This window comes from Augochlora pura, chromosome 3 (genome assembly GCF_028453695.1).
Source record: "Augochlora pura isolate Apur16 chromosome 3, APUR_v2.2.1, whole genome shotgun sequence".
NCBI classification, from domain to species: Eukaryota; Metazoa; Arthropoda; class Insecta; order Hymenoptera; family Halictidae; genus Augochlora; species Augochlora pura.
Window position 1 is genome coordinate 23,571,979 of NC_135774.1, and position 11,888 is coordinate 23,583,866.

Consider the following 11,888-nt stretch of genomic DNA (forward strand, 5'->3'; position numbering starts at 1 on the left):
GGCTGCAAATTCGTTGTTCACCAATCGCGCAACTCTTTTCCATGACGCGACCTCTTTATTGGATGGACTCGTGCAGTGTTACCACTTTTGCATCGTTAATTTACGTTCGAAAGAACTAGGATAATTGAAATACGCACCAGCATATACTCGGCACGGGGCAGTGCATTTGTGTAACCGCTATTAGAAGTCAAATCATGACTTCGTGCCGATCGCAATCCTGTAGCCGCTTTTATCTAGCCCTAGTGTTCGCGATTTTGCGAAACGCGTGACGCGTCTTGACAGTATTGATGTGGACAATATTATTATTACCAATCATTCAGTGCAGACGACAATGTCTGGAAGCAGCGATTCCGAAGAATTTTTTGACGCGGAGGATGATAGTTTCCAACGTAATTCACGGTAATTTCGCTAATCCTTGCTTGTCATGTGATTCGTTTCGAGATCTTAAGTAATATTTGTCTTACAACATGCGTGTATTGTAAATTGTTACTATGTAGCTTTCGTAACAATTTGAACTGATTCGCTTATGGAATAATAGCTATTATAAAGATTTTTTTCCGCGTTTTTCGATGTCATGTTTCATTCGATTTCCTTTCGGCCCAGCAAAATTTGGTCTATATTTTAGATCATTTCTTCGTGTCTATCTTTCCTTGTTGTATCAAATTACTATCCAATTATTCTTGGTTAGGTCCGCAATTGTGTATTTTCATGCAATTGCTTTTTATGATTTTATGCAGTTACCTTAAGGCCGGCATTTGTAACTTTCGTGGAGCTTTAAATGTCGATGCTATATCTACAAAGTGTTAGTAAATAACTTTTTATTTGACATTGATTATCTTACTGTTAGTCAACATATATTTTTGATGTATTTTTTCTTTTAAGCATAATATTTTAATAAAGATATCAAATGTTTTTTTATATTTTATAATTATAACAACATAATTTGGAAATTGATAAATTTGAATGTCTTATATAGGAGTAAAAATTTTAGTCCGTATTGCAATAATTATAATGTGTTCTAACAACAAAGTATTTGATGTTCATAGGAGAAGTAAACAACGTGATTCCTTTAGCATTGAAATTCGATCCAAGGATAGTTCAGATGTACTTGCTTCTGCAGTACATATATTAAAATCGGATAGTTCAGATATTTCTAAAAAAGCAGACGATGACGATGATGTTTTTGTGAAACCTGCTGAACCAAAATTAATGGTAGAACCAAAGGATGATTTATCTCTAGATAATGTATCTTGTAAAGACAAATCAGTAAGTATCTGTTTCTGTTATAACATTATTGATGTAATTGGTATTTATTTTTAGTAATTCTAATAAATTTGTGGATTTATCTAGGAAGAAGATGGGAAAGAGACAAGTGTAGATAAAATCGTTGGTCGAAGAAGATTCCGTGAACTTCGACAACGCATGCAAACAGAAGACGACGATATCCCAATTAATAGTTCCCCTCCAGATAGTCAAACATCATCCATTGAAGGCGTTTATCCTGCTCCTTCGAAAACGACACATCCATTTAGAATTATTGAACATGACACTCTTAGTCTACAAAGCATGACCTCTTTAGGACGAGTGGGTCGAATTTTAGCTGGAGTTGGGGACAGTGCTTCTGCTGTACTCGTAACAAACGTACCCCAGTGTCCCCCTTCTGCCATCCTTACCCGAGAAAGCCAGATGTCCTCCATTGCTAGTATTCCAAGCAAAGACGAGGACACAGTATCTGGTAAGGTGTCCCAGTCCTCCAGCATCCTTACGTTATCAGGGGATATCCTTCAGGAATCCTCTGTTAACAGTAGATCAAATTATTCTTCTCACTCACAAAATGATAAGACTGTTATGCTTCAAGAACCCGATGTCATCGCTAGTACAAAGAATAACGGAAAATCAAGCGAAGATGTAAATGTGGTCAGAATACCTGTTGCTCCACCCAGACGTAAAAAAAAGACAAAAGCTCAAACACCTACTGACCTTGCTGTACGATACTCTTTAATTAGTACAACTAACTTAGTGTATAAAATTAATTTTTTTTAAGATTATTAAGCGTGTTTTACTGTATTAGAGAAATCAGAAACAAAGGTCTATAATTTTAGCCTTCTACAACGGAATCGGTGCTCCCTGCATCGCCACTACCGAGTCCAGCAAGTACGATTGAGTCGATCACGAGAGAATTTGAACATTCGCTTGATATTAGATCTGCGACAAAGGGACAGTACGTTGTTAAACCACAAGTTTGTATTGCAATTTATGTATAGAAATACTCCTTGCATAAGCGTATGATACAGATATACTATATCATTAATTATTCATAGGATGAAGATAAATTAAAAGCAGAAGGACCGTCAGTTGAAGAATTAGAAAGATTAGAAAGAATTAAAGCTGAATTAATGAGTGTGAGATCAAGTGACAAATCTAGTAGTCCAATGGGTTCCATGTCCAGTAACAGTATTGGCCGTTACTCTTTGGGTCCCCATAAACTTACAGGTATAAGTTCTCCCGGTTCGAAGGAGAGACGAAAATCTGCTGGTGATCAAGATATGGTCAAACAGTTAAATATGTTTGTAAGAACGAGAACGGATTCTGGCAAACGCCTAACAGACATGGTATAACATTGACGTACAGATAAGATAAAGATGTTACGTAATTTATCAATAAAATAAGGTGTTTGTTTCCTTTCAGGAAATATTGGAACAAGTAACTGTATTAAACTTAGACACCGGTGAAAGAGTGCCATTAAGTATAGCGGAAGATAAGCTACCACAGTGTATTAATCCTTTATCGCTTCATATTATGAGACTCACCTCGGAATATATTAGCAATTCTAGTCTCGAGAAGGAGAAAGAAAGTGACGAGGAAAGCGTCGACAGTAAAATGTCCAGTATACCGCCAGACGAAGATGTTTCTGTCGGCAGAGTTCGGAAAAGAACTCAAAAGATCAAACGATTTTTGGGATCCACTGTAAAAAAGACAATGGACAAAGCAAAGTCTATTGCGCAGGAGGTGTCGCATGCAAGGCACAAGGAAGACGTTATGGATATAGTAGACGACGTTTACCCTGGTGAACAGCAATACATCAAATTAAAAGCATCCAACAGCCACAAAGGACCATACGAATTCAGCTGTTTACAACATGTTCAGGACTTGAGTGGCGAACACGTGGGTCCAGTTTGGTGTATGAAATTCTCTGCTTGTGGGCGATTGCTTGCGACAGCAGGACAAGATCGAGTTTTGAGAATTTGGGTTCTGCGTGACGCTTTTAGATATTTTCAAGACATGCGAACTAAATACAACGCGGAGAAAGTTAGTCCTACGCCTTCACAGGAATCTCTGGTCTCGCAACAGTCAATGGAAGATCCTAATGTTGTGGCTAGTGCCTTCAGTGAAATCGAGGGGACAAAAAGTCCGTTCATGCCGAAACCGTTTTGCACTTACACTGGCCATACTTCGGATTTGCTGGACGTTTCCTGGTCTAAAAACTACTTCATTCTGTCTTCGTCAATGGACAAAACCGTGCGGTTATGGCATATATCGACGAAGGAGTGTCTATGTTGTTTCCAGCATATTGATTTCGTTACTGCGATAGTATTTCATCCTCGCGACGATCGATACTTCCTGTCAGGGTCCTTGGACGGTAAACTCCGATTATGGAACATCCCGGATAAGAAAGTCGCCGTGTGGAGCGAAGTTGACGGCCAAACCAAATTAATCACCGCCGCCAATTTCTGTCAGAATGGAAAATTCGCAGTGGTAGGATCGTACGACGGCCGATGTATATTTTACAACACCGATCAGCTGAAGTATCACACGCAGATTCATGTCCGATCGACGAGGGGCAAAAACTCGACGGGAAGAAAGATCAGTGGTATTGAGCCTATGCCCGGCGGAGAGAAGATCTTGGTCACCTCGAATGACAGCCGTATACGATTGTACGACTTGAGGGACTTGAATTTGTCATGCAAATATAAGGGTTACGTTAACGTCAGTAGTCAGATTAAAGCGAGTTTTAGCCCCGACGGGCAATACATAGTTAGTGGCTCGGAGAATCAGTGCATTTATATCTGGAAAACCCATCACGATTATTCAAAATTCTCTAGCGTACGTAGAGACCGAAATGACTTCTGGGAAGGCATCAAAGCTCATAACGCTGTAGTAACATGCGCAGTATTTGCACCAAATCCAGATAGTATTATTAAACAAATTGAGGAGAGGGAGCAGTGGAAAACCAAGGAAGACGCGAAACATCTAGCTAGTTCAACCGTTGATGTTCCTCCAGTCGATCCTGTGGTTGAACAGCGCACCAAAGGTTGTGGTGGCCATGTTCTTGTGAGCGCCGACTTCAATGGCTGCATAAAGGTTTTTGTAAATAAAACGAAACCTAAGCATAGTTCCCTGCCGGCGTCCGCTCTTGCATAACATCACATTAAGTTCACATACGCACTATTGTTAATAACTAGACAATGCTATGGACACCAGCATATGACACACGAACACACACACGTGCGAAAGATCTAGAATTCAGTAAACGCTGTTTTTCAAAGTAAGCCGCGATTATGCTACGAATTTTCGATGACAGAATATTTTCTGATAGAGAATTATTTCACAATAAGAAGCTTCCAAAATCTTATTAATAATACCAAAATTAATTTAGCAACGTTTGCGAGTTAAATTTTCCGATGATGTTACAGGATGCTTTCTGAAAGCAAGTGGGAAGTTTAATTCGCGGCGAACCGATTAATCATTGTAATCATATTATTTTCACTGAAGCTTTAAGTGAGCCATACGAGAGACGGGCATAGTTTTTTAACATGTATTTTCATTACCTACGACATTTCTTTTATCCTTTTTTTTTTCTTTCACACGATATTTTTTTTATTGACTTCTCTTTCTTTTGTATTTATATATATATATATATTTCTTTCGGTGCTGGTCCACTGTGATCATTTTACGTTTTATAGAAACGCATTGTCACTAGTATGGGGAAGGAATGTGCGAGAGCAGCGAGTGACATCGCTCGTTTCGATTTAATTTATAAAAAGCGAAGAGCACCTTGGTGACAAAAAAAGTATAAACGGGCACGCAAGCGACGGTCGAGTAGAAAATGAAAATCAATGATCGAACGAATCGTATGGATAACCGGAAAACTTACAGATATATTCCCTGGTGATCCATTGTTAGACAAATGTTGAATAGTATCTACAAAGTTTAATGAAAATCAAATCGGATTTTCGGATCCTAATGGTTTCTAAAAGTATATACTCTATAAAACTTTACCGTGATAAGATAGCGTAATACATCGAAGACAATATTTAGAAAGAAGAAAAAATAAATAAAAAAATGAAGGGGAAAAATACAGCGTGTGGCAGAAGTTGAGAGTTCATCATCGTTAAGTTTTTCTACAAACGCAGTTTATATTTTAGAGACGACCTCACAATGTTCAATATGAAAGTTAATTGTTCGACGTATCGTACGGATCATCATTTGATGTTGCGCTCTATATAAAAACGCAGTTATAAATTTAACCGATTATAACTAAGCGCAAGAGATTTGTCTTGCATATAATCATTAATTACGTACCGCAAAGAGTTAACATTACATGCTCACAACACTCGCTATGTTCGGTGTTCGACGTGACGTCGTAACTCCGTGTGTCGCTTTGATTTGATTTCGAACGTGAAAACAAAGGAGTAATAAAAATCAATGAAAAAAGTGCAAAAAGAAAAAAATGAAAAAAAAAACACACAAATGAATAAAAAGCTGTTGTGCGAAATTGTATTTCGCAATGTGTCAATTATAGCGGCGAAGTTGTGCCGTGTAATACAAGAAATGACGGCTTAAACGCTGTTCGGGAACTCTGCATTTTACGATTCTCGATTTATTTGATAAACTATGTCGTAAAAGGTGATGCGTTATTCCAGTCGCGGTTTGAAGTACGATGATGATGATGATGATGATGAGGATGATGGTAGCCGCGAGATCTATCCGGTGCCGCGGCCATAATTGAACGATCAAATTGCCGGTATACGGTGTATTTTATTTGTATCGCAGACTCGATGTAAATACACATGAAAGAAATGTAGGTATTTTGTGTAAATGCAATTGTAAATAATATATATTAATTCGAGGCGATAGTATCGATCGCTTATTAACGACAGTCATTTCGACAGCGGCGTGCACAAAACTATTGTTTGTGATCTCGTAGTAAGCAGTAATCATGTAATATATTAATGTATCAATAGTGTATTCATGTATGGAAATGTGTCTGTTTTTTAAGTTGACGTCACACAGTAATATACATCAACTTTACATTAAATTATTGAAGATCAATTCTTTATTCATTCAAATTACCACGTTATCGGGTCGTGAACAAATACAACGCATTATAAATAATTGCAAGTCTAAATAAGTGATAACTACCTGCGTATCATTTGCAAAACGGATCGAAAGTATATTTATAAGTGCCTTTTCGATTTCATGTATTATGATTAAATTGGTTCTTAATACAAATTAAGAAATCAATGTGACAGACATTTAGTTCCTAAAAGACAAGAAACTAAGATTTTATTTTTAATTTTTGCAAGTATCTGCGCCCTACGTAATCTGGATTTAATCGCTTTTAATTCCCTTGTATACACGTCTAACGCTGCCGTTATTACGTCATGTATATTTTCTTCTCGGTTGTTTATTTTAGTAACTATAATTTGCGATTACGCAAACCAAATGGTAACCGAGCTCCAATTCAGTGTCATTGCGATACATTCGTACAGGTAAAAAGGTTGTGTTCAATATCGTATTTATGAAGAAGAAACCCAAACAATCATTTCCGTTAATAAGATTCCATCCATTGTTCCACACAAACGCCGCGTATCCAGCTGGGTACTCGCCTATAGGTCACCAATGTGTGTGCGGTCAGTCGGTCGGTCGGTCGGTCGGCTGATTCACCCATTTGCTACATTCATACCTTGGGTACACACGTTCGTGCATATGTATTGTCCTTAGTAATTAGTATGAAAGTGCACTGTACGGTTAAATCTTCACCGGAAGAAAGTGCACTCTGCGACTTCGCACTTCGTTAACTACTGAAATGCCCGTTACTTCATGGAAATTGATATGCCTGCGATCGAACCGTAACGCGATTCGGTGTTTGAATAAACAAATTTCGGAAATTAAGATTTCAGAATCACGTCTTTAACGAATGTTTCGCTAACGGACTGCGAATATTCGAATTTCATTTCTGTAGCATACGTTTGACCTACTTCTTGACCCACTAGAATTCCGTGGACGAATAATATTTACGATATACCGACATTTGTAAAAAAATTATTTATATTTTATTTCTGTAATTTAATTGGACGAAGTTCGTCTTTGCAATGAATATTTTAATGTTCTACAAGTGGTTTCTTTAAGAATAAATTTTAGCTTGTCGAAACCAATGCAAACCGTAAGAATTGGCCAACGTTGACGGTTTATATCTCGGTAACGTAAGGGTGATGTTTAAAAATTTAATACGAGTTTCGATGTTCGAAATTGTGTCGAATTTGTTCGAGGGAAAGGTATCGCTGTGCGACAGGAGCCAGCCTCGTCGACGAAACAGGATTCAAAAGCCAGTTTCATTCTCGAGATAGTCATGAATGGTATTGAGCCTCTGTGCTCGGTGAAAAATTCGAGGTATCGAAATGCGATCGCTATACGGCGGCAGGTGCACGGAGGTACACGCGTGCTAACGACGTGACGGCGTCGTATGTCTAACAAGTCGCGTGCATACAGGCAGAGACAGCAACAGGGGCATCGAGAAGGACAAGAACGACGAATAGGAGCACGACCGCGACCACGTCCACACGAGTCATGGTCGTGGTCGTCAAGAGTGTGGCCCGAACGACAAGAGATATCCTCCGGTCTGTTGAGGGACCTATATAACTGTACCATGTGTCTGGGTCAGGGGGCGGGCCGCCACGTTTATAGTATACTCTCTATATCGGACAGGTGTACCCCATTCCGACTCGTTGAGTTCTCGCGTGCACCATCGGGCCGCAGCCACGCCGCAACACGTCTTTCTAGCTGCCGCGACAGATATCGCGGACACATCCCGGCGAATCGGTGTAGATCAGTCGCGCGGGAAACCTCCGGCAACGGTTAAACGACACGAAGTACTCGCAAGGAGACCAGACACGGAGTCGGCCGCGGCGGAGCGGCTTGCGAAACCACACGGGATTCTACCTTCACGCACGTTCGCCGATTTTGTCCCCGTTTTCGCGGCTGAAATCTGTTGAGATCAACCGACTGTGCTTTAGAGTGCCTCCGACCGCGCGGCCACGCGGAGATTTCCTCGGCACATGGTGCGTCGATCAGTGCGCGGTGCGTCGCTCCACTCCGTTTCTCGCCTGCTCCTCGTGCCGCTTTGATAAGGGATTCGCCGGGAAGAAGGTTCTCGCCCGCGACCCCGACGACCGTTCTCTGGGTGGTAAAACGTAAGACGCTTTTCTCTTGACTTTTTTTCCAATGTTCATTATACACGCTTCGCGGCACGCGATGCGGTCGTTTTTCAATCTCGCGCGGCCCTCGCGCGTCGCGTCGCGTCGCGCCTCGGTCGACACGGCTCGTTCGTCGAACACCTCCTTCGAAACGTGCTCGTCTCGAGGGGTTCTGCCGTTGTAATTGCAACGGGGCTTTACGCGATTCCACTGTCGTTGGTCCACTGATTAAATCATTATTTACAGCGGAGTCGTCGTTGGCCAGGCCTCTAACGCGTTGCTAATGACAGAAGCCGCAGTCTCGATCGGGAGAAATTATATGACGCGCCGTGGGATACACGTAGACCGCATTATAGCCGACCACGTGGTGACCGCTTTCATTCTATCGAATGTGCATCGTCGCAACAGTTGGCGGCTGCTCGCGCCGGTTGGGGCTAATCTCGCGGAGTCAGCTCAGAAATCCACGAAGCGCACATGTTCCGCGTTTCGCAGCTGTTCCGTCATCGCATTGATCCTTCTCGCGCGTAATCCATTTCGAATGACCGGCCGGAACGCGATTTCTCCCCGCCTGGCTTCAACGAAATTTCTCCTCTGTCCGATAAGGACGACGAGAATAACGATACTTAATGGAATTCTTCGGGAGTATGTCGGTTCCGCGGCGACGCAATTTTCTGCGTCGTTGTGTACACACGGGATAATGAGGATAATTGTTTGAAAGCTGGTATGCAAATCACGGTTGACAAAGGCAGACGCGGAAACGAACGGATACGAAAGAAGGATAGGAAATTGGCGGCGGACTGGTGTTAACGGTAGACGATTTTCAGCGAGCTCAGGCCGAGGTATCTTGCGCGATCGATCAGCAATACGACACCTTTACATCGAAAGTGCATCGAGTTGTCATCAAGTTGTCAATTCGTTTCGTTACGCTCGATTACCGTGCGGGTACGTTTACGGTCGTGCATAGAGTAACGCGGCATTACGCTCGTATCATATCTATATACTATACAGTCGCGTTCGACGTACCATTAGCGATCGCTAACGTATTTATCTCGCTCGGCGGGGATCGATTCCGAGTTAATTCCGCGACGAGATTATTAGCAGATTTGTAGGCGACGATTCGCAATGGATGTTCCCGTGTCCCCATTCTTGCCCGATACCGCGATTAACAACGCGGCGGAAACTCCTCGTTTTTCACTTCGCGTCCGTTTCGACTGTATAATCGATTCGAATTTTACCGGACGCAATCGATTTAAAAAAAGAACTGCGTTTCTCGCTCGAACAGGACCGCGGAGCATTGTACAACGGGTTAACAGATAGTCACGCATTTGTTAGTACGAAATATATCGTTAAAAAAAATATCGTTAAATATCGTTAAAATTATAAAGACCCTTTCTTAAGAAAGGGAATGGATTCCATCGTTCAAGCATACATTCTTTTAAAAACGACGAGCAATCCAAATAAATCGATTTAGCGTTAATTGGGCATAAGGTATTTTTTATTCTTCTCGTGTATTGTTTTCTTTTTATATTTTTTAACGATGTAATTTATAAGTATCGTTTGCAACGGTGGAATATTGTTTAGCCATAAAAGAAAACGATCGTCGCAAAATTCACGGTCCGAAAGAAAAAGAAAAAGGAGGAGGAGCGGCAAGATTTCGACTCGCTCCTATATGGGTTACTATTAGGTAGGTGCTCATTATGCGAATGCCTGACTTTGGAATTACCACACCGGCAGAACCGTTATATGTATTTGGCACCACGCCACATCTTCGGCGTGCCCGATTCATGGTTAGCATGGAACAACGGACGTGTAAACAGCCGGCAGTGATTTTTATTCAGCGGCGGCCTCGTAGCGAAAGAAAGAACAGGTGTCGCAGTCTATCCTGGCACGAATCGCAAAGCGGAATAATAACTAATATATGCCGGTAATAAACAAGCGCCCGTAGGTTCGCCGTGCTAACGGAATTCGGTATAGATCACTTGCCGGATCGTAATTACCTTCCGCTCGATACTCACGCGCCCGCGGTCCCCCGGCCGAATGCATTAATTAACAAGCGGGAACGGATGAACTTTCGTGTTTGTTCGTAGACACCGCGGAGACGGTAACGAGACGGCTTATCGCGCGACTCGGTAATTATTTTACGTTTTCGCGACAGGCCGTAGGAATTTCACGCGAGCGCGCGTGTGGTCCCGTGGAACGAAATATAGAGCGGAGGCATCGATGATCGATCGCCGAAAGCAGGTTGTACCCGTGGGCGTCAATAGGGAACGCCGAATGGCTTGTGTTCGTGGCCTTTTAGAAATTCCCAGCGCGACGGCATCGCAAATGCCAGACAAACAGCCACTCAAATCCCAAATCGGTGATTTGTCGCACGTATCGGCCCGTTGTCCGATCCGGAATCGAACGAAAATCTATTGGCAGGGACGATTCCCCCGGCCTCGGATCCGCGTAAGTGGATTCGGTAAGAACGCCGAGAGACCCGATAGACCGGGAACCTACTTGCCTACATTCGTGGCACCGCGTGCACCTTGAACCTGCATAATTCCGACGAATCGCATTACCGCGTCGCGTCTACGTCCGTTTCCTCTCTTTAAACGGGTAAATAGCACCGCGGCAACGAACGCCGAACGTGTCCGGATCGAATTAGCGCGAAACGCGTCGATTCTTTTTACGGAAAGCCCGAAAGTGACTCGTGTTTGTCCCGATCTGCGATACCACGTACCGGTTTCGTTTTGGACGACGACGACGACGACGACGACGACGATCGACGTCGACGAGCGCGAAAAATATTTGCGATTTTTCGGGACACGATATCGGCCCGGCGAATTCAGTTCATACCTATAGACGTCGATCGTGGCAGTCGGGTGTCATGAGTACAACGAGGTAACGGAGCGAAAACCCGGACATTCGGCAGGAATTTGGGACAGGTGGCCTAGTGGTCGCACGAGGCGAGCGTGTCTGATAATTGACGATTAAACACGAGTCCGGCGTTCACTGATGGACTGGTTCGTTCGTTCGTTCGGTGTTCGACGTTTCCTACTAATAACTTATTGTCACGTTCCGGTCGCGCATGTTTCTACGCAATTATTGCAAAAGAAGACGAGTTCGGTAAAGCGTAATCTGATTAACGACTGGTCATTATAACTAACGTGAAATCATGCTCGCGATTAATGATTACGATTGCTAAGTGATCGAGCAATCATGATTAACGTATAACTGAAATAATCGAAGGAAATGTAACCATTGGTAACAACCAATTATTCGTACTGGTAGTATTATTTATCATTGAGATTATACCAAAAATATCGTGTCCTGATGTACGCTAATAATTTTAATAAGAGATAAATAATTCATTATGTTCTTATGGATTAATGATTTCGGCCTACCAATTAGGGTAACGGCATCGGTAAT

The 11,888-nt window shown here is 42.2% G+C and overlaps 1 protein-coding gene across 3 annotated transcripts; it reads left to right on the forward strand.

The window, feature by feature from the left end:
* Positions 1-133: 133 nt before the first annotated feature.
* Positions 134-6,639, forward strand: LOC144467965 (WD repeat-containing protein 44). Of its 3 annotated transcripts, XM_078177001.1 has the most exons (7): positions 134-399; positions 1,047-1,266; positions 1,351-1,735; positions 1,859-1,986; positions 2,103-2,240; positions 2,322-2,612; positions 2,671-6,520. In XM_078177001.1, exons 1-7 carry the CDS (start codon positions 332-334, stop codon positions 4,420-4,422), a joined length of 2,982 nt encoding a protein of 993 aa, XP_078033127.1. In that variant the 5' UTR covers positions 134-331; the 3' UTR covers positions 4,423-6,520. The 3 variants fall into 3 exon arrangements, with proteins under 3 accessions (XP_078033127.1, XP_078033124.1, XP_078033125.1); XM_078176998.1 differs by having other exon boundaries at positions 1,351-1,986; positions 2,671-6,639; XM_078176999.1 differs by having other exon boundaries at positions 135-399; positions 1,351-1,986; positions 2,689-6,517.
* The last annotated feature ends 5,249 nt before the right edge of the window (positions 6,640-11,888 follow it).